The following is a 23,006-nucleotide window of genomic DNA, read 5'->3' on the forward strand; positions in this document are numbered from 1 at the left end:
TTTAGCTCCTGTTCAGTTGATTACACTGAATGGTGAAGAAAACCTGGTATCAACAGACCAAACTATACAAAGGGCTGCCAGACTACACCAGCCTCCCACTGAAACTCTGCCTTTAGGGGGAAGCTGGTGTTGATCAGCAGCCAAAGATGTTTGGCGCTGCATTCAATCTCTGTGCAGGCCTGAGGGGCCTTTCTGGCACATGACCCATGGACTAAGCCCTGGGCTTGCATGGAAAACATGCAAGGAAAGCAGCTTTCCCTCTCTGCAAGATTGCTAGAGAATATCATCATGGCAATCTGAGCAGAAACAGTGGCTACAAAGCAGCAGATCCATCTCAGAGTGGAGTAATGTACAGCTTTCTCTGTAGCTAGTGTGCTGGGTGCTGAGATACGTATAGACTTATCTGCTGTAGACTCTGTCAGCTGGAAAGGGTAAGCTGCTTTCATGCTGCTGAGTAATTACTCCCTGTATAGGTTGCTGAGAGTCTCTCTTCCTCATCTTTACGAGAAACAGGGTCAGGATCCTGCATCATTAGCAGAACAGAAAAGCACTGACATCTAGCACATGAGGAATGAAAACAGGCTTCAGCATATGTACCAAATTATTTATTTGTATCAAAAAGGGCTGGCTTAATTACATGTGTTTGGTAAGGCAGCAGAAGAACCCAAACCACCACCACCACAACAACAAAACACCCCAATACCCCTGACCATATAAGACAGGAGGATTAATGTAGTGACAGTGCAACGTAGAAAATGTGTGAGTAGTGAAGAATAAACTGAACTGTGTTAGGCAGCGCAGCTTTGCATAGTTCATGGGCAATTAATCTGATTTGGATACAGTGGATGTGTAAAACCACAGTCCCCATTAGCTATAGCAGATGTCACAGTTCCTATCCCTTCTGAAGAAGTCATCGGCCATGGCCATGGGCGGTAGGTAGTCCATGCAGTCCGTGCTGGGGCAGGGGAAGTACTGCGGGACCCTGTTGTCCACGTGCTGGGAGCCATAGGCAGTGCAGCAGCAGGCAGAGGTGGTGTATGGGGAAGGGGTATGGCAGGACCATTCCTCTGCAGGGTAGCTGTAAGTCTCGGAGTCCAGAGCAGAGGGTGGGCTGTGGATCAGTGGGGTGAAAGGAGATAGCTGAGGAGGAGAGCAGCTATAGTTCAATGGGCTGGACAGATCAGCTGAACTGGGGGATCCAGCAGCCTAGAGGTTGAGAGAAAGCAAAACAAAAAACAAAACAAACAACAAAACACAGGATGTTTCAGGGTGTCATTTGGAGAAATGCGGACAGCAGCCGGAATTTCAATGCTACGGCCTTGCTCAGGAGGGTCTGGCTAACCGGGGAGATGGTTTGGCCCTTGCACGCCTAAACCCAAGAGGCAGTTCCTGTGACACTAGTTAATAGGGAACTTCTCTGTGAGTTAGATAACCACTAGCAGGAACTGGGCTATTCTTCACAGAAAATCTGCAAATCTATAGAAAGGACATTCCTCCCTATTCTATTCCCCTGGGACACAAAACTTACCAGGCCCTGGTTAAAGCAGTGTGGGACTGGCTGGAAGGCATCGGAGGTGTAGTGTGAGGACGTCTGGAAAGCACTGAAGGCTGGGTCTGAGAGCGCATCTGTCTGAAGGCAGGAATCTACCAGTTGTTCCAAATAGCTAGGGCTTTCTTCGCAGGAAAGGCAATTCGAAAACTGCCATGATGGACAATAGTTGGGAACAGAAGAGATGGGTTCCGCATCAAAAGGTCCTAGGAGAGAAGGTAAATGAGACAGTAGCAGATTATTCAGTATCTGTCTTCGCAAAGGGCAGGTGTTGCCTCAGATCAGGTTCCGGTACTTTATGGATTTAGACAAAGAAAAAGAACCTTCAAGATCAGGGTGAATTTTCTAGGGAAGCAGAGACCAGGAGGAAGATGCTCAAAAGCATGCAAATAACTTGGGGAAATGTAGTCCCTTTGGAAAGCTCCAAAAATCTTTAAATACTGTTGGAAACTCTTCTGGCTCCAGCCGTTTTGGACAGGGATCCGACTGGAAACTCCCTCAGGCTCTTGATCCACTAGTCTCCCTTCAAATGTCAGCTGTTTACAGACCTAGAAGTTTACCATGCAGTGATTTATGCTTCACAGCTTGGCAGATGGCTTGCGCTTTTGCCTCACCCAGTCTTCAGATGCAAGGTAGCTACATCTACCAGAAGACGGGGGTAACAGAAGAACAATTTGCTCTTTAATACTCCAAACAGGCAGTCAGGAGGCAAACTTCTGAGCAGACAAAATGGAGCAAGTCAACAATAACATGGCATTGCATCCATGCAGTGTTCCTGGCGAAAGTGCGAGTTCCTAGAAAGCTGTAGGGTCAGATTCTCGACGTACTGCAATGTGCTTGCTGGGGTATGAAAGCTCACAGCATATCTGACTTTTCAGAATGATTACCTTTTCATGCTGTGTTCAAATATGGTTAAAAGCAAAGTCTGTCCACATGGAGGGGCAGAGGTCTGAAGGCAATGGAACTGCACATCGGTAGAGAGTCAGAGTCATAACTGTTTGCAGGTTCAGGGTGGCAGTGTTTAGCTGGATGTGGGTAGGAGGAGGGAACAATACATAAACAGATGGAGACTTTCCAGCCTGAAAAAGCTTTGGTATGTCTCACAGTCCTTTATTAGCATAAGCAAACTGATTCCTAAATATTGATGGTTGTCCATACAACGTACATATTCACACCTGCCCAACCTTTTAGGCCTCTCTGCTTTAGCTCTAGAATAATTGAAGGATCTGTAAGCTCAAATTGCTCTACCCTCCACCCCTTTCCACTTTCCTTGGATATTCACGCACAGGAGGAAGAAACTCTTTGTGTCGCTGAAAACCTGACACTCCTCTCACTCCCATGGATGCTGCCAGGAGAGTGAGAACAGCCAACTGCTGGAGCTCAGCAAAGTGCTCCACTGGGATCTGACCCTCTCGCTCCATTCGGACCCACAGACTGCAGCCTGGAGAAGGTGATGCCAGCAGCATTATTCCCTAGGGGATGAGCATCCCTTACTGAAGGGGATCTCGCTACTTGCTGTGGGAAAACAAAGTGCACAAATTAGAGCGTGTGAGTGTGCTCCTGAATGGGGTAATATGTACCCTGCTGGCCCCACAGGATCCTCATCTGCATTTTGTGAACTCCTTTCAGGTGCTGATTGGCTGCATTGCCTGTTATCTGGTAGTGCCTGCCTCAGCCAAGGGCTGGAAAGATTCTGGGCTGTGGGAAAAATTGGGAAGGGGGTGGGAAGGGACGTGTGGATGGGCTTTGTACCAACCTGGGTGAGGTGGAGACACAGACTCTGAAAACTGGATGCTGCTGCTGCCCCAGGAAACCTGACCGAAGAGAAGGGGAGAAAAGGAATTGTAGACACTGTAACACAGGAGAGTGTTCTTCTGCATGCTGAGGTAAGTTGGGATTTCTCTTCAACCTATTTATGTAAACCTGATTTACCTCGTGGGTGTGATATCAAAAACTTCCCTGGTATTAACAGAACAAGATTAACGTGCATAACGTGATTTTTTCTTGAGACTATAAAGGCACTGGAGGAGCACAATTCCAACCTGGTGTAAAGCTCTTGATACAGCACCTTGTTAGGGTGCTCTGCCTATTACTGTTAATTCAGTAGAGATGTGGCTGCCCTTGAAACTAATATCCATTAATTTCTAGGACCATGATCCACAGTGGAGGGATCCAAAAGAATCTCTAGGGATAAATATGATTGAGAGTAGTTAACAAATTGTAGGGATAACTCTTGAAACATGACTAAAGACAATTGCATGTATCTCGCGGCTGGGCACCAGACTGGATCACCGCGTTTGGGGTTGATTTCATTTGAGAACCAGCTCTGACATTGCTCCCCATTCTAACGCAACTACATGCCTCTGTGAAACTGGACAGTCTCATTTTCTAAGGGATGCTGGAAGCTGAAGCAGGCAGATCAATCTATTCTAGGAACCTAACCTGCTGGAGCAAAGAAATCCACCACAAAAAGCGATAGGAGTTTTGATGCTTGTTGTTTGGGACCAGGATTTTATTCTGTAAATACAAATACTGTCTTTTTTTCCTCTCAGTTTTAATTCAAATGATTTCCACTTAGTTTCCTTTATTAAAAATGAGTGGCTCATTTCCCTAGCAACAACTTCCTAGCTCTTCCCCATGCATTTAATTCATTAAATAGCAGCTATTCAGGGCTGAAAGTGCCTATAGGAGTACCCCTCTTCTCTTTGGCTGCAGATACATAGCAAAGCAGACGGAGCTGTACCACTGGCAGCAGAAGTTTTCAGGTTCAGCTTTTCGCAGTGCACAGATGTAGCTTATCCTGCCAGCCCTAACCTCCGGGGCCTCTCCAGGACAATGCATACGTTTTGCAGAACACAAAGGTAACCTCCTGCGTTGCCACTTTTCCCTTTGTCCCGTGTGGGCAAAACAAACCCTGTGTAAACTCGCTATGGGGAGTGAAAACCAGTTCCATGCAGCCCTGTGACCCCTGCTGTGATGGAGAGGATGCTTCTGTTAGGGCAGGAGGGGAGGAGCAGCCCAGCATCTCCAAAACCCAGCAGTTCTGGTCACTGTTCACCCAGGCCTCTACCTGCGGCTTGAAGGCTGATCAGCTTTTTGTGCAATCAGCTGCAACGAGGTACAAGAGGTGGAGATAAATCTGAAAGCTATCCAAAGCTGTAATGTCATGAACCAGGAAGAAGTAATGATTTACCAACTTCTTTATGCAAATCCCCAAGAGTGGCTGGAGCTAGAGGACTCCTACAAAGACTGGAAAGTGTGTGAGAGAGTGTACACGTGTGTGTGTACACACACACAGATCTCCATCCCCTCCTTTAGAAGGGATGGGGCTAGGAGCTGCCCAGGTGGTACCGAAAAACATTGGAGACCTGAATTTAGCCAAGTACACTTGAATATTATGCTAAAGAGCCCTAATGGAGCAGGATGGATCCTTGCTTAAGAGGTCTTTGCCCATGCTTTGTTTTATTCCTTTCTGTTAGACAAACTTTGGGGCTGTTGCTTCAGCCCAACCAGGCCATAATTTACATGGGGGGCAGTGACCACGGCCTGCATTGCTCATCCAGCATAACGATACTGGAGTTGCTGTTGGACCAAAATTTGCCCATGTTGGACCTTCCATTGCAGAGTGAGTTATGTTTCTGGAGAGCCAGTTCTGCTTTCTCCCTGCACTAATGGCTCACCACCAAAGAGATGAAGATCTGATGTTGTGTTTGGATCAGTTACTCTGGCTGAATGTTCTTCTCCCCCATCTTCACCAGCCTGCTACACTTGGACTGGCAGTCTCCTTGGCACAGAGATTACAGTCTTGGGGAAAAAGATTGAGAGAAGAGACAAAGCAGACACCAAAAGAGTTTTACTTACTGCTGCACTGCTTGCTGCTTGTCGTGCTCTTCTCTGCTGCAGTAACTCCTTAACTGTAATCTTTACTCTAACACCTTGATACACCTTGGGCTTTCCTGAAAGAATGTGTGGGGAAAAAAACACTTTACAAGATGGGAGGCTTTAAAAACATAAAGTGAATCCAGCTTTTTTTCAGACATGCTCTACATGGAGTCTACTTAGAGTAAACATGATTAACTTGTCATTGATAAGTCATTTGTAATCACAGTTTATAGCCCTCTTCAATACCTGCTATTCAAGTCTGTGTCAAACGGACATTTCTGGAGAAGTCGGTGTTGATTATATTCAGTAACCATATGTTTTATTATTTTCTATTGCCTTGTTCCCCCCCACCCCAGGTGTACTAATACCAAGCTCCATCTGGTGCTTGATATTTAAATTTATTGAATCTATTTAAAATTCCTATCATATTTGTCTCTCTTAGGACCTGAAAATAAAAGTGGGAAGCACTTCATCTGGCAGATGAAGACCAGGAATAAAACAATGGAAATATGTGTGCAGTTATTCAGAGGTCTAAACTAAACACAAATAAAATGACTGCTTTCATGAATTGCTTCTTGCAAAGCCTAGATTATCTCCTTCTTTTTGCTCATTCTGTACAACACCCATTGATTCAAACAAGCATGTAGGATGTCTTTAATCCGGCCAAACCCAATCAGCAATCATCAGTCACTACCTGATGAAGGATTTTTAGTACAGGAAATGGTAAAGAATTTACCTGTTCTGAAAACTCACTTTCACTTGCTGTGCTCATGGTAAAATACCCAAAGCTACTCTCTATATTAACAAAACAACGTCGCAGGCAGCTGACATTCTCACCCTGAAGGAGGCAGCAGAAGTCAAACCCACAGGAGGAAACAAGAGCACCAGAGCTACACCTGGCCTTCCAGTGCCACCTCTGGATGTGGAACAACACGCTTTACCAGGCAGTCGCTGCACCAAGCGGCAGCACAGAGGACATGTCAAGAGATCCTGGCTGCCCTTCAGTGCCCACCTCCTGCACTGCAGGCTCTAGGCAACTCAGGCTCATCCTCTCCTCACAATATGCCGCGGCTGGCAGAGATGGGGCTGAAACAGACACCAAACACCAGTGTCCCTTCATCCTGCAGTGAAGGCAGCTGGTTGCAGGTTCCCTATTCTATCGCTGCAGAAAGAAGACAGTGCTGGATTTGCAGAGTGTGCCTGCATATCCTCTTCTGCTATTAACCTTTCCCCACTGCTGATGGCTGTACAGCAGCTTCACCCTCCTGTCTGGCCAGCCTTCCTCCTGCCCCTTTGGCACTCTGGGTGAGGACATGCATGTGTTCCTGAGGACAGGCATACAGGTCCCTCCAGAAAGGTAACAGTCTGAGCCAGGTCTGCCTCGAGGGGAGTTTGCTGAGCTGTGCTCTCAGCAGCTGGGGATTATTCATCTCATCTTTTTATGTTTTGTTTCTATTCAAGAAAATGAAGATGTGGAAAATGAGGGGAGGGAAGAGTTGAATATAACAAACCAGGCCTCCCTATAGCCAGGGAGCTATAGCTGCAAGAGGGGTACATGCCACACACAGCCTCAGCTCTGGTCTGCACAGGTATCTGGACAGGGTTAGAGGCTACACTATGAGCAACTTAAACCAGCAGGCGAGGTAAAGACATATCTGTAACCGAGGGGCTGGCTACCAGGCAGCTCCCACCCCCCGTTCCCATGGCAGAGCTTTGTGCCCTGAGGGTCCTGCTTTTCCAGCACCTTGAGGCCCCAATGCAGTCTTGTGCAGCTGAAGCATCAAGAGCTGGGCTACCAAAGCCAGCAATCTTGAACTAGCCAGGCTGCGGATGGAAGGGGCAGGGGGATTTAGCTGGGGTTCAAGGAGCAGGGTGGTGAGGGTGTGCTGGGGATCAGGCAACGGCGTGGGAATCAGGAGCAGGGCGGCAAAGGCAGGCTGTGGGTCCGGGTGGGTTTGGGACAGGGAGCGGTCAGGGCAGCCTGAGGGTCAAGATCTGCGCGGGGAGGGCACAAAGAGGTGGAGGACAAGGGTGCGGGGACCGCGTCTCCCACCCGCCGCAGGGATCGGGACGGCAGCGCCTCCCCGCCGCGGAGCCACGGGGATGGCCGCCGGAGGGCGAGCGGCGCCCCGGCTCCCCCCGCCGGCCGCCGGGCCAGCCCTGCCCGCTGCGCTCCGCTGCGTCCCGGCCCCGCCGGCTGCCCCGCGGCGGCGGCCCCTTGGCCGGCCGGGGCTGGCACTCGGCGGGCGGCAGCAGCAGCGCTTCCCAGCCGCCTCCTTCCCTCCTCCTCCTCCTCCTCCCCGCCCTCCCCGCCAGGGTGCTCCTCGCCCGGCAGGCGAGATTGCCTCACTCGCGAAGTGACCCCGGCGAACCCCGAAATAGCCCCAAAATGGGGTGGCGAGGAGATATAGGGGAGAGGTATAGCCGGGCTTACCGGACATCCTGAGCAGGAGCGGGCAGCACCTCGCCAGGCGCCTGGTGCAGCAGCAGTGGTGGCCCTGGCCCCAGCCCCAGAGCAGGTGAAGGGGGCAAAAGGAGACAGGCTTAAAATCTGAGGGCGAAGGGACCTGCTTGCCTGGTAGCAATGACAGGTGGATCCCGACAATATTATTGTTTTATCCCTACGGGTATAAGTTTGAGTTTTTCTCTCCTAATGCCAAGTATTTAAAACCTCTAGAAACCAATGATTTGACAATCAATGATTGCGCGATACTTTCAATTTGAATATTCAAAGGCTCCACAAAATGGGCTATCTTTTTGTGGAACTGAGCACATCCCCATCTAGCAGGGGGTCTGAGGGAATAAGATTTGGTAGGGCCACCCTCCCCACCCTTTTGCTTTTGGGACATTTGCAGGGTTTTATCCATCTTTCCCCAAACGAAGCAGATGCCTCAAAACTGGCTCAGTATTTTTCCCTCAGATGCACAGGCTGGGCTCCAGCGCTCTCATATTTCATTTGCTACCTGCAGAGAGGACTCTGCAAGGGGCTGAGCTGCTTTCTGCATGTTTTTCACATTTTAAGGCTAAATACTAAGGTTTTGGGGCCCAAATGGCAGTGTGCAGGTGTGGTGTAATACCCTGGACACCCAGTTAGCTGAAGCTACCCAAACCCCACTTCTTTCCACAGCACTCCCTTCCCTCTGCCCAGATGCTGGGCTTATATTGGAGGTTATTTGCATTATCCCCTAATTCAGACTGTTTGCTCTCTTTGCACAATTTGCCCCCTCTCTTCTTACATGCTGCAGTGCTGGCCTGCCCTGTATGCTCGAAGTGGTGAGGTTTCAGTGTGTGGTAGGATGACACAGTTTCTGGATCACTATATCACTATACGGTACTGATGTAGCTGGGATTTTTAGGTTGCATTTAAACTTCTCCCTGGGCACCACAGTCTCTGCCATACCTGGGAATAGCTGGCTGCAGCAGAAAGCAGGCCGGGCTGTTAATAATCTACTAGCAGTGCAGTTTGGCTATTGTTGCAACTGAATCTTTTCCTTTAATGGAACAAATACACTTGGTTTCTGTGGGGAGTGGTCGCAGCTCTGATGCTATTCCTTGTGCTGAAATGTGGGTCTGAAGCTCCTTGCTTGGAGTGGTTTTGCAGGGATGCTTCCCACAGACTACTCTGGATAGGAGCCCTCTCTTCCCATCTGTGATAGGAAGGGGCAGCGTGGGGGGGAGAGAGGAGTACACAGGCCTGCTTGTGCTAAGAGGTTTGGGACCTGAAGCCCTGGAGTTGCTGGGGCTGTTTCCCACTGAAGCATTGGTGGTGGGAGAGTAGAGCTTGGCGAGGCTGTGGTGTTGTGGGGGGAACTGGCAGTCTCCCGGGAGCCAGGGTAATGTTTACTTCTGTAACCAGAGACCACAGAGCAGAGAGCGCAGGCTGCTCAGCTCCAGTCCTTCCTGAGCTGTGTGCCTTAAGGAAACATGAAGCACCCGTGTTCAGGGTGTTGCTGCATGTTCTGGGTCTCGGAGCATTTCCAGGCTCACAGAGCTAGTGAAGAGTTGAATGCCAGAGTGGGTCAAATACTTCCAAGACAGCTCAAAAACTTTCTGTCCCTGCTTTTCTCTCAGAGCCTGATGGAAATACAACCAGACTGACCCTGGTGTCCCTGTCCAAGGCCCTTGAAGAAGGTAAAGCTGAGATTTGCCACTTTGTCAAGCAGCAGCTACAGGCAGTGATTCAGCTTGGTGGTGTTGCCACTTGTGGTGTGGAACAACGCTGTGGGCTCATGCAGGTCTCAGATTTGGGGGTACAGGGACTGAGTGCAGGGCAAGGAGACCCGCACATACCCGAGATGCTCTGAGGCTCCTTGCCTTGCCCTGGCCCATGGTCAGGGGAGCAGCTCTGGCTGAGCAGATGCCACCCTGGGATGCTCCATGTCGGCCACTAATGGGAGCCTGTGGTGCCCATGGTCCAAGCACGGGGAGGCAGCTGGGCTCACCTTGTCCCATGCTTAGCAGTGTGTGTGGAGGAGTCCTGATTGCTGGCTCTTTCCCTGGTCTGAGCTTTCCACGTCTCCCCAGGACCCCACTAGCAAACAGAAGGGTGCAGCCCGCGGGGATAGGCAGAGTTGAGATTTGAAGCACAGAGAGCCGCTGGAGTTTGCTTTTTCGAGCAGGTCTGAACAAGGCTGGGGAATCAGGAAGCGTTGGAAGGGACCCCAGTCCAGCCAGGACCGGAGCTGGGCACTCCTGGCCAGCCGTGTGCCTCTTCCCAAGATGGGAAGAGCCGTACTGCTGCGGGCTGCAGGCCCCCATGGGTAGATGCAGAGGCTGTGCTGGTCCCCTGAAGATGTCAATGGGTCCTCTTGCAGTTGCTTCTCAGCTACACTGCAAGGGGTCAGGGTGAGAGGCGTGTGCCAGGGCAGTGTCTTCCCTGTTGGGGCAGCTGCTGAGATCCCTGGGAACGCTCCTTCCATCCTTTGATGCCTGAACATACCCTGGGTGGTTTGTGGGTGCCTGAACAGCCAGGGATGTGTTATCTGCCAGGTGTGGGCTGAGCAAGGGGCTTGTACAGTTGCTGTATGTGCGCTGGGGTGCAAGGACATTCCTGGGCTCCAGGAGGAGGGGTGCCAGGGATGGTGCTATGTGGAATGCCTGTACAGGAAAGGGCCTTGTGCAGAGGACTCGCCTGGCAACTTGGCAGCTCTCTGCAGTGATGCTTACAGGGATGCAATATTGCTGCCTGTTTCTGGGTGCAGTGCTGTGTCCCCAGTCCACATTCCTACACAGAGAGGTGCCTGTAGGCAGCACGGCATGAAGCGATGCTCTGCGCCCAATCCTGAGACCCCTGTGCTGGTTATAACCCCTGGATTGTGCTGAGAAGGCTCCAAATGCCCCATCAGCCCCAGGATTTGAGGAGAAAAGGCAAGGAGGGCCTTAAAGCATCTCACCACTACACACTTTCAGGCCCTTTAAAGCTCCTGCTCTTCCTCAGCAAGGATTTGTTGCTGTTTCTGCGGGTGCCAGGCTGGGGGGCGAGATGGGGCAGGGCAGGTAACCTCCACCGGGTTTGGATGCAGCGGGAGGGACTGGCTGCATGTGCGAGGGTTGCACAGCGCTCCTCTGTGTGTTTGTGGGTGCAGAGCTACCTCTAGCGGCCATGCGCCCCGGCATGGCACTGGGACCTTAAATCAGCCTTGTTCCCAATTCTAGGGCCGGGTGGGCACCTCTTGGCAACGGGCTGGGAGCATTCTGCCTTATGCCCACTGGCACAAGGCATGTTCTCTGGGGGAATAGCTCTGCGTTTTCTTCAGGGCAAAAAGGAAACTGGGGAGGATGTGTTTTGTGCATCACAGGTAAGGCTTCCTCACGCACAGAGCATCAGGCAGGATGGTGTCCCGACGGTCCCTAAGCTGTCTGCCAGGCCCTGCTGTAGTATGGTGAGTTTTAGTTGGTTGTAGCCTCCTGTGCTATAGGTTCTGTCATGCCTTTGCTACTCTGGCCATAACTGTTGCTCAAGACAATGTCATTGTTCATAGCATGCTAGAGTTAGGAACATATATTTATGCTGCTAGGTAACAAGATACCATTACACAGGTAACAAGATACCAAATACACAGACTCTGTGCTATTAAAGAGGCCTTCCCCTATCCCCTTGCCTTGCTCCTCAACCTTCCTAAATATTTTCTGCCAATGCTCTGTAAGGTGTAGTTAAAGGGTCAGAGCAACCTGTTTGCCCAGCATCTGAAAAGAAGTACCAGAGATCCTTGTTCGTGCAGGTATTTTTCAGGCTGTGGATTTTACTTGTAACACAGCAGGATTGTGAGCAATGACTTTCATAAGGCACTAGAAGGCACCACTATGAGCTAAATGTGGTGCATCCAAGTGATTGTATTTCTAAACAGAGCATAAAGCATTGCACGTTGTTAGCATCCTCTGTTTAAAGGACCAGCTTTAGGAAAAAACACACAAATAATTAATTTGCTTCAATAATGGTCCATTCTTCTTTTCCTCCAGCTCTTATCTCTCATCAATAAGTTCTCCGGCCTTCATAAGTCCCCCAGATGGGACTTCCATCATCTTTCGCCCAGGCAGAGTTATCATGCAGGGGCAGTGTCTCTGAGGGTTGCTCCGTCGAGAGGTGGCTCATCCTGGAGGTAAGCTCGTTTGCCACAGTCATGAATGGTGAGAAGGAGTAGGGTGAGGTGGCAGCATAGCTGGGGGAGTAGTGGACATCTTCAAGAGGATGCAGAGGGTAGGGCTGGGCTCCGGGGACGGCTGGGGTCCAGCCTGAGCTTCGGTATGGGGAAACACCTCCAGACTCGTGTGAGGAGAGGCAGCTGGCACTGGCAGGCAGTGCTTGCAGAGGGTCTAAGCACGCACCATCCGACTGGCTGAGACTGTCAGGTGAGGTCTGCTCCCAGGGCTCTCTCTGCATGGAATCAGGGAGAAAAGGCAAGAAAGACCCTTAAGAATTAAAGCTTATCCCGGAGGTAATGGCATATCTATCCTCAGTGCCTAGCTGGGAACACTCACATCAATTCTGTTGCTCTGGAGCTGTATTTGGTATTAAAGCTTTTGAAAGGAAACATCCATGTTGTCAATAGTGGGCAAGATCTGGAATAGGCTCCTGGTGGCACTGACCAGCCCTGACCCTGCAGGGCCCATGGTGAATGGAGCTGGCTCCTGGGAAGTGGCACGGATAGGGGTAGGCAACAGCCTGGAGCCGACAAAGGATGTTTCTGGAAACTTAAGGAGCTTAATGGAGTAGCTGTTCTGGGGAGCAGGGGAATTTGTTAATTTAGGAGCTGGTCTCCAACAGGAAGAGGGGACAAGTAGATGAAGGACATGGTCAAAGAGAACAAACATTCCCCCTCAGCCCTGCCCGTTCTGTTGTGTGTTCTGCTGTAGCTGCCTCCTGTAACAGCCACATCCTTCCCCCATGAGTGCCCCTGAATTAACCCCAGCTTTAAATCGGGTAAACTTTCATTGGGTGATTGAGAACCATAGGCTCACTCACTAGTAGGAAGTGCGCTGTGTCGTTAGGGAAAGATGGCAGGAGAGGGGGCACAGAAGGGCTGAAGAAGGAGCTGGTACCAGCTGTGAGGGGACTAGCACGGTAATCCCCATATTGGTCAGTGAGATATGGGTCCAGAAGTGCCTGAAATCCCTGAGTGGCCGAGGAATCGCTCGAGAAGGGCTTGGACCCTAGGGGTGATGAGTAGACATCATTGACAAACTGCTTTGTGTTGTGGAAATCCATCTCAGTTGTGAAGGATCTCCTGATGCCATAGTAACCAGCCGTGGTAGGTGAGCCTGCAGTGGCAAAGAAAAAAAGATTGGCTCAAGGGAAACCATAACAGCAGCACCAAGAGAGCCACAGAGGTACAGGCACCTCTGCAGAAACACAGGAATGCCCTTTTCATTCTAGCATCACCCAGGGCAGGAGTCAATCCTGTCTTCATACAGGTGTGTCAGCCCAAGTGCTTTTAGCACCTCAGACTGCCCTGATCCAGCTGATGGCCCCCATCTGCAGCAAACTGAGTGTGTTTTGGGAAAGCGTCAAGTATGAGGCCAGAGTTTGCTTCTTCCTTGCTCTGCTACAGCTTTTGGGGAGGAGGATGGCATTACAACCTCACACCCCTTTCCCTGTTCAAGAGTTCAAGGGATTAAACAGGTGAGCTCCTGGTTTCATAATTCCTCTCTTCAGCTTCAGGGAAAACTGGAGGACACAAGGGGAAAAGAAGGGTTTCTGTGTGGCACCTCTATCAAAAGAGATGGGAACTGCTTTAATTACCTTTTTCCCCTCTGGGAACATCGTACAAGATTACGGGGACCTTTCTTTTATTATTGCTGTTCCTGTTTTGACTTTTTCAATTACTTTTCTCCTGGGCTTTCTCTGAGAGGTAGCCCAGCTCTAGTGCTCCTCTGCTCACTTCATGTCCTTTGGAGGCGAAGAGATAGGAGCAGCATCAACTCTCCAACTAATATAGAAGGCATTTATCAGTGGAGGAAAACCTCACCTGGCATTTGGACAAATGGTGACTGTGGTGTGCTGATGCTGCCCTGCAAAAGATAAAGATACGTTAAAAAAGGTCTTTTCAAAGCAAGGCAGCTCTCTAAGCATGTTGTTTGGGAAGGTGTTGGCATAATTCAGTTGCACTATTTGAGTCTTGGTGCTATCAGCATGAAGAGCTTAACTCTAAGATTTCAAGCCTCTGGCCTCTGAGGAATTAGCAGATGTAGGCTAAGAAGAGATTTGAAGGTCTTGTGTAGAGCTGATAACAGTAGAAATATCAAGATAACTGGCTGCTTTCTCATGGACTGCAGGGTCCCTTAATGCAGGCATAATGCTGAGCCTTCCATTTTGGTGTTGGCTCAAAACAGGTCTCAATAAGCTGGTCTCTAAGCCCTTGGCTGATCAAAACAGGCAGATTCTCCACTGCCCATGTTCTAGCCCAGCTCTCCTGTGCTCCATCTACCTGCCACAGAGCTGCTTTAGCTGGCCCCTCCTCGCAGAACAAGCAGGCTGTGTTTGGAGGCAGTTGTTTCTAGCTGCTATTTGCGTGCTACAGAACTATTGATAAAAATAATCTCCTCTTGGTCCCTAAGGGAGAATTAGCCCTGAGTGACACCGGTGCTCCTGGTGGCTAATTCCTTACAAGCACTGGGGCAAAGCCATCTGCTCCTCTGGAGGAGAGCTCACACCCAGAGATTCACTGAGTTCCGTCTCTGGACTTCCAAGCCCATAGAGCAGAAATACCATGCCCACGGCTGCATTTACTTCAGCTGTGCTGTTGCACTAGCCAGTGATGGTAGCATGCTATTTTCAGTTTGCATAGTGCAAACAGGAGGTTCCTGCCATAGCAAGCAACCAAATTTAGAGGTTTAGATTTGAATTAAATTTGCCAGCGCCAGGACTTCCTTTTACTGCTGAGGAAGGTTTGCAGCTGCTCCCTGCTCCATCATGAAAATGAGCTCTGAGCCCTCACGAGTCACACAGACTGCAGGAGTGGTATGAGGCATCAGGAAGGAGCCCTTTGGCTTGTGGACAGATGAATTGCGTTCACATTGCAGGGTCAGGGCTTACACCTGCCCCCAGCTGGGACATTTTCGGCCACATATCTCAGTGAGGATCATAGCTGGATATGCACGCTGCCCTGCAAATCTAGAGCCTCTGCATGCAAATCTGGTCTTGGCAGACACCCCTCTCTCAGCATCCATGTCACTTCAGTGCCAGGCTCCAGCATGAAGCATTTCAAGTTACCAGCGTATCTAAGTTCAGCTTTGACCCTGTGTTTTCAACAGCTACTGAAACTATCTGACTGTGTGTGTCACAGGCAGCAAGTCCTCTTGCACATGCCTGTGATGAATAGCCACAGAGCTGACATTAGCTGTGATGGTTTTACTTGCTTTAATTCAATTGCAAGAGCCTCTGCAGCAGCCTGTCTTTGGCCTTCATCATAGCAGGCACCCCCATACTTGCAGAGACCTACATTTCACTTGCCTCCTGGCTTCTTACCAAGTGATGAATGGCTCAGCTTAATTGAAGCACATTAGTTCATTTCCTCCCTGCATTACTTCCTTTCAGTGCCGTGGGATTGGGGTAGCTGGATCTTCTGCACCACATCAGTGTGTCTGTTTAGCATCACTTGAGCCCACAGTATATTCAGCTGCCAATAAGCTTGGTCTCAGCCTGCCTTGCACAAGACTGGGCAGAGATACTGGCTAAGGGTACTCCAGAGAGCTCTGTTGCTTCACTGCCTTGGTAACCTGGGAGCGTTGTTCAGCTACAAGGCTGCCTTGGGGGACTAAATGTAAGGTTGCAGGTCAAAATAATGACCTGGTCCTGCAGTGGGGATCTGTGGTGCCCTTTGGCTGTACTTTGGCTTCAGTAATTTGGATTCAGTTTATCTCATCCCCAGGCCCAATCTATAGTACAGCAGCTGAAGTAATAAACTTTAACCATAAAAGCAAAGCTTAGCCTAGGCAGAGCACCTCACTGGTTTGCTCGCAGCAAGTATGCAGAATGATCTGCCCCTGGCCTCCAAGTGCTGATGGGCATAGAGCTTCAGCTGTGTACCTACCAGCTTTCTCACATGAGAAAAGAAGGTAATCCTGCAGAGGGTAAATGCTGGTTCGTGCCTACACAGTGGATGAATGAAGGGAAAAAAGCCAGATCTCCCCTCAAGCCCAGATCTTCTGCCCTGCAATTGATGGGAACTCAGAAGCCCCAACTGCGTGGGTTTCACCACAATACACACTAGTTTCCTGTCATTTGATGTACACAGGGCCTAGTTCTCATTAGATTGTTGCTGTTCTGTTGCCTCAGTAAACAGCCCAGTGGCTCACCTCCGATGAGCAACAACCTTTCCTTAGCATCACAGGTCTCTTCCATAGACCTCCCCTTGCACGGCAACGGCTTACTGATTTTGGAGCAAAGATCGTGTTCAAACAAAAGATGCAGCTAAATTACACTGCATCATAAATATACAAAGGGGTGTTCAGTTATCTGCTGTTTGATTCTGGATTATATTATGTCAGATAAACAGAGCTGCACTTACAGCTGTTCTTTTCATGATACGTTCAAGCAAATACGGATGTTTGCCCTGCACAATAATTTTTTGTGCCTTAGAGGGAATTAGCAACAGGGCTGATTTTGCATTAGATAGACACGCAACTGCTAAGCTTTGGAATACAAAGCAAAGTCTAATAAAGCAAGCAGCAAGTGGTTTACAGTTCCTAGGGCTTTTTATTGCAGCTGTTGAAGCTCCTTTCTCCAGAGAGAGAGCAGGTAAAGCATGATAGTCATCAACCACAATCTGTTTTCTCAGTACAAACACAACAGTTGCTTCCTGCTGCTCCCTGAAGCAGTCTTCCTAAATGCCTCCTGGGGGGAGCATGTGTTTCCCAGTGACTGTCCATGGCTCAGGGCAGTATTCTGCATTTCTGCAGTAGCTGAAGGCTGTGAAGGTATCTATTGCGAGATCTTGCTGTGTTTGGTAATGCCCTTGCTGTGTTTCTGCCTGTTTCGTCACGGAGTGAACGTATGTGAAAGTAACAGCGAAAAAAATACTTGGAAGTCCCTTTGAGGTCTCTTTGGTTTTTGCAGAAGGCAAAAAGCCTGAGGCATGTGGCTGAGGGGAAAGAGCATCAACACTCTGTGTGTTCTACTGCCAGTAATTCGGGCCTTTGCTCCTGCACTTTCCTTCCAGGACACAGTTTCAGCAGCTTGACTGCATCTCCTCATCTGGCAGAGGGCCCCATTGCTCCCAATCAGCCTGGGAGTGAGGTGCTGCTGTTTGGTAAAGGTGAGTCTTGAGAGTATGCAGGGAATGGCTTACTATGCTACCAGATGCCATGTGCTGGCACCTACAATATTGTGTCCTGTTCTGGGCACAGCACTGCTCCTCTCACTAGTAATTGAGAAAAAACAATGTAGTGTACTATAATTTAGGTTTCCTGTTGCTATAGAACCACTTTAAGAAGAAATAATCTCTAACAAACTGATGCTTGGCCTCTTTCCAGACCATAACATCACTGCATCTCCCCTGGCACTGTAGTATGCCAGAGAGGAGCTGGAAGCAGCATAGTGTTCAGGGAAGAACATCTATTTTTGTGGTACTGAGTTGTTCAAGTGAAAAAGGAAGTTGACTTGGAAAGGTGTCATATGCAGGATATGAAAGGAATGAGAAATTCAGGATTACTGATCTGCTTGGGAAAAATACCCAAAGGACTTCAACCCCTCAAAGGTTCACTAATGTAACAAATCAAGGAGCCATCTGTGATCTTTTGGGGCAAACACTAGTGTGGCGAATGTGTTTTGCTATTCCGCGTCAGCATCGAGCATTGGCGGTGCCCTGAACTCCACATAAATGCTCTTTAAACCAGAGGATTGCATGACGTGACTTTTCCGGTTTGAAAAACAAAAAGAGTGTGTGGTGGTGGGGTGGAAAGTGACTTACGCTGAAGCGGGAGCCACTGCTCTGCCTGGATCGTTTCTCAGCAAGAAGGTCCTTGACTGTGTGTTTCACCCGCACTCCTTGGTACACCCGTTTGCCGAAATCTGTAGGGACTGAGGGAATGAAATGGGCATTAGAGGAGTTTATTGGAAGCATAGGGCAGCTGGAAGAGGCTGTTAAGGAAGAAGCAAATTCGTCGTCTCTGTATGACAAGTTAGGAAGGAAACATACAAGTCTGCTATTATTAATACAAAATCATCCCTTAGGAGCCCAACACCAAGGGATGCTCATTTACCCTACCTTGTATTTCAGCACTGGGTGCAATGTGGTTTCCATGCATCTCCCTCTCTGCCAGATATGGCTGGCTGATGGGTTTTGGCTTTTCTTTTTCCAAAGAGAGCTCTTCGGGATCCTACATTTCCCCCTTGGGTCAGCAAAATTTGATTTAACTGTATGGCCCTACTGCTTTCAGCAGGGATGGTGCTGGTTTAGTCCCTCCTTGCCCTTCTGGAGCTGCTGGCTTTCAGCACGTTGCTCTGTGAGCTTTGATCTCAGTGCAGCAAAGGTGGAATTACCCCAGGCAGTTGGAATGGCTCCTCTGAACAGTGATGTGAATCACAGTGCAGGTCTCAGGAAAGGGAAAGGAACTGCCTGCTCGGTCTGATATGTATCCACAGCAAACACAGACAGGTACTTGGGGACTCTATTGTTTTGTAAAGGTTATCAAGGAAGGCACAAAGAGGGGTACAGTGTCTCGGCCATGTCACCCAAGAGGCTGATGGCAAGCCAGGATCCATTTTCTTGACCCGACTAGATTACAGCACAACCCGTCCATAGGGTCTGCGTGACTTTTGGTATGGGGCATCTGTCCTCTTCCTCTGCCTGGAGGCAGAGCTTTGCAAGATCTGCCTTCTGTACAGGTGTTTTGGCACAAGTGAAGGCAGAGAGGTACAAGGTACAATACTGGGAACAGCTCTTTTATCTTGGCTAGCAGGCTATGCCTGAACAGAGAACTCACACCTGTGGAGCCAGGGAGGAGTGTTCATATGGGCTTTTATTGAGATCTTCCAGAGAAGAGCTTAATTTGAAGCTAATCCCTTGGAAAACACACAGCCGTGTTCTCTCAAGGGAACACAAACAGACATTCCATGGCTGACGTGTTTGATCTTTAAAATTGTGATTTATCATTTTGTCCTTCTGCTTTTCAGGATGTGTCATTTGGCTCCATTTATTGCTTTCATTCATGCGGCATTGTGTCCCCAGGTGCACACAGACATTGAGAGGTTAGAAAGGGAAGAGTAGATGCTTTAAACAACATAGACTCTCAGTGCTGGCTTGGGGTTATCCCAAATGTTTTCTGTTGGGCCATAGCAATTGTAGTTTTGGGCAACTGCAGCTTGGTTTTGGTGTTTGAGTACTAACCAGAGAGACTTCAGCCAAGACTAGGCAGAAGGCAAACACATTGCAAGAGACAGTACCCCAACAGGCTTATGATCAAAATAGAGGTGAACGTTGAGTCTGCGTACCAACCAGTGACCATCTGTGGACAGAGCAGGACATGGCTGGAAACGGATATCAACTCTTGCAGCTGAGAGGAATCTGTATGCTGAATCTGTCTCTTTTCCACAGCCCAGGGCAGAAATCTCCCTCCTGTAGTCGCTTTCCAGGGGTGTCTTACTTGTAGCTTACTTACATGTAGCTGGAGCTCAAAAGCTGTGGTAGAACAGGTATAACTGGCAGAAACAGCTATGCTTTCTGCAACAGAAACTTTGCATCTTGGCATGAGCTCCTCTAGAGGTAAGTGTTGTGATTTGATGGAGAAGTCTCAACTGTTTAGCACAGTTCATTGAGCTCCATCACGGTTTCATACCTGCGATAACCGGTGCAGCCTTTGCTAGCTGCATCCAGTTGAAGATTCAGGCCTTGATTTAGCACTGAACTTATGGAGGAGCACTGAAGCCAAGGAGACAGTCTTAGATTGAATTTTCAGAATGGGGATATTGCTAAAATAGCACCACTAGAAAGCCTTGAGCAGCTTTTATTCTTTCACTCTGCAGTCTGATACTGCCAAATCCCACAACCTCTTTGTATTAACTGACCTTGCTTCTCTGTGACCTTTTCTAGCAAGAGTCTGATGCTCTGCACTTCTGCAGTCCTGTTTTCCTAACATATTTACTATGGTCTAAAGACATTAGGAAAACCCTTCCACACATCCTTACTTTTATACGTGGGTTCTGTGCTATTGAAGTCACTTCACTCATATACTCACAGTTATTCCTCTGCTCAAATTCAGAAGTAAGCAAAGTAATGGCTCTGTTCTCTAACCCTGTTTTTAACTTAGCAGTCCAGCCTCACACAACTAAACCTGTTGCTTTCAGTGAGCTATTTATCAGGATCTGATGCTGAGCTATTAAAACTCCAGATAACTCTGCTGTTGGCAGCACTGGGGAAAGGAATGCTCATTTAGGCCTGAGTTTATATAATTTTCAGGCAAATTGAATCATATTTCACATCACTTCGATCTAACAGCATTTTGGCAAAATATTGCATTGTGAAGGAATAGAAATTGAGCCTAGCGAAGGCAGAACATGCTAATAGATACTATTCAATTCTTGTGACATTAAAGATGCCACGCATCAGTTTTAGAACATTCTTTCTGATTTTGTTTTTTAATACGAGCCTAAGGACAGCATAGTATGAAGACTCCTATTTATGCTTGTGAAAAGGTGCTGAAACTCACCTGTTTCCATTGTCACTGCTGACAAGTCCCAGCTCTCAGATTCTGCAGGACTTTGTAGAAGGGCTGTCCGTCATGAACTTCCCAGAGCAGAGTGAAGTCTGTGCTCATACTCCACTGGTAAAGATCCAGCTGAGCCTGATGGAAATATGTGTTTGACAATTTAGTGATGTCTCCATGATACCTTGTTTGGGATTTGCTTAAATGCAAATCTCTTGATGTGTGTTTCACTCCAATTTGCATGGTCAGTGTGGATCATTCCCGAAGAGCCTCTTTCCTGTCTGAGCTGACATTTCATGGATGAAAAACTGAGGTTTACCAACAGAAAAATCCTGCGTTAAAGTGAACGGCTGGTACGTTTTGCAGTGATGGGCCATGCCCTTAGAGGTGAGGAACCTGGATGGGAAAACAAGGCTGTGGACAAGAGCGTCTTGTCATGTGTAAGTGTGAGATACCCATGTGCTGTTGAAGACTAACACAGTGGGGCTTACTCCCGGAGTAGTACTGTCTCTCAGGGACCCCACAGGCTAGCTTGTGCATTACACAATTAAAACTGGATCTTTGGACACTGTGAACCCAGGAAGCTTTGCATATCATCCACAGCACCTGCAGGGAGAGGAGTAACACTTAGCCAGGGATGCGTTCTCATGGGACCAGCAGGAACATCCTTTAGCAAACCCACATGCTCGGAGGGAGGGAAGCCGGGGTTTGGCTCTCCATTACCAAGCAAGAGGTCCCCTTTCTGAAAGTCTGAGATTAGTCTCCACTGAGATGCCAGGAAGGGAAACAGCAGCCAGGAAATGAGCTGTTTTTACAATGCTGCTAGACCCAGATTAAAGGGACCTTTGGCCAGGCCTGCTATAGCCATTCTTTTGTTCCCAGCCTCCAAATGGTAGCAAGACTGTTTCTGCAAAATGAGAAGCAGACTAAAGCCTTTAAATTCTCATTTGAGCATAGTAGCTTATGTCCTAGTTCTGAAACATACCCAAGTTTGCTGTAAGAAAGCCATATTCCCTGCAATATTGTTAGCACAACTTGTTAATACGGCGAGGACAGGTTGTGGTGAGGAAGATGATCTCTAAAGCATTTTGCTTACAAGAAGAGCGGGCACAGCACTGCTGTGCTCATCTTACATGAGCAGGACAAGACTGGCGCCAATGTGTTCTTCATAATTAAATATGTCTCCTCTTGTGGAATCTGCTGCCAGCTTGCGGGACGATTAGGTAAGATCTGTCCCTCTTTGTACTTCTGTGTACTTTCCCCAGCACTGGCCTGGAGATTAATTTGGCCTGCCATATGAACTGTCTTCCTGGGGAAGGCTATTGGGTTTTTAGGTGTGATTATTCTTTTGCTTCAGAAGAAAATTACAATGCAAAGAGCAGCAGCTGGCAAAGGCTGCATCTGCTCAGGCCATTGAGGCAAGTGGGGAAGGCAGAGCTGATAAAACACCCTGGATAATTCCCAATATTCTTAACTTGCAGAGCCACTCGGGTATTCTGCCTGCTCAGACATGGAGCTCAGGACCAAGAGGACATCACACAATCAAGCTCCTGTGTACTGAGCCTTTCGCCATGCATATGTGCCCTTACATAAGATAAGTCTGTTCCATCCATTCCTGGTCACCCCAGCCTGGTACCCCCAGGTGTCTTGGATTTGGCTGACAGGTAATAGAATGGGCAGGAAGCACCAGGCAGGTTGGGAAGCGTGGGCAGATGTGAAGTCCAACGGCAGAAGGCTGTCTGTGCTTTGTCAGCAGTAGGCTTAGTTTGCCGCCTGCTTCCTGGCAGGCTTCCCCGATAGTTTTGTCTTGTGTGCTGGATATTTATATACTTTGGTTAGGATATACGAGTTAAATCCCAGCCCCATTCAAGCTCATGGCTTTGCACTGTCTAGCCTGTCCAGGTGTTTTCTGTACCGATTACAAAATAATTACATTGAAAGCAACAGATCCTGCAGAAAACAAATAAACAGATAAAATAACAATAACGAAAACCCCACAACAAACAGATCCAGATTCTAACTTAGTGAATTTGGGCACGTGCTTCCCATTCACATCAGAGGGGAGAGTTGGCGTGTATGACGGGAGTTACAGAAGCCATTGTGTATTAGCAAGGCACGTTTTGTGGCACATCTTATACAATCTCATTTGGTTTTAGCATGGCGTTTACCTGCGCCAAAGCAAGCTTGGCGAATTGGGTCTCCATTTTGCACTACAAAAGCTTGGAACAGCAGATGTAATGGTCAATGTGTATTTGTTTAATTCAAACTGTCATTTCAATTACTGAGTAAAGAGAACACGTTGCATTATCTCCCAGCAGGAACTGCAGTCCTGATGCGTTTTGTGTTTGGTGTTTGGCAGTGATGCTCAGTCGTGGCTTTTGACTGCAGTCTTTGCACTGTGGGGACTCTCTTGTTTAGGTAAGTGTTCTGTAGC

At 48.6% G+C, this 23,006-nt stretch overlaps 2 protein-coding genes across 2 annotated transcripts; both read right to left on the reverse strand.

Moving 5' to 3' along the window:
• Positions 1-867: 867 nt before the first annotated feature.
• COLCA2 (colorectal cancer associated 2) lies at positions 868-7,872 on the reverse strand. The gene is made up of 6 exons (XM_030505233.1): positions 7,866-7,872; positions 5,411-5,532; positions 3,306-3,363; positions 3,044-3,064; positions 1,529-1,755; positions 868-1,206 (listed from the first exon to the last, which is right to left on the reverse strand). The coding sequence occupies exons 1-6, from the start codon at positions 7,870-7,872 to the stop codon at positions 868-870; spliced, it is 774 nt and encodes a 257-aa protein (XP_030361093.1).
• Positions 7,873-11,903: 4,031 nt separating this feature from the next.
• C17H11orf53 (chromosome 17 C11orf53 homolog) lies at positions 11,904-17,991 on the reverse strand. The gene is made up of 4 exons (XM_030505234.1): positions 17,839-17,991; positions 13,897-13,939; positions 12,894-13,189; positions 11,904-12,305 (listed from the first exon to the last, which is right to left on the reverse strand). Exons 1-4 carry the CDS (start codon positions 17,989-17,991, stop codon positions 11,904-11,906), a joined length of 894 nt encoding a protein of 297 aa, XP_030361094.1.
• Positions 17,992-23,006: the final 5,015 nt, after the last annotated feature.

This window comes from Strigops habroptila, chromosome 17 (assembly GCF_004027225.2).
Source record: "Strigops habroptila isolate Jane chromosome 17, bStrHab1.2.pri, whole genome shotgun sequence".
Classification (NCBI taxonomy): domain Eukaryota; kingdom Metazoa; phylum Chordata; class Aves; order Psittaciformes; family Psittacidae; genus Strigops; species Strigops habroptila.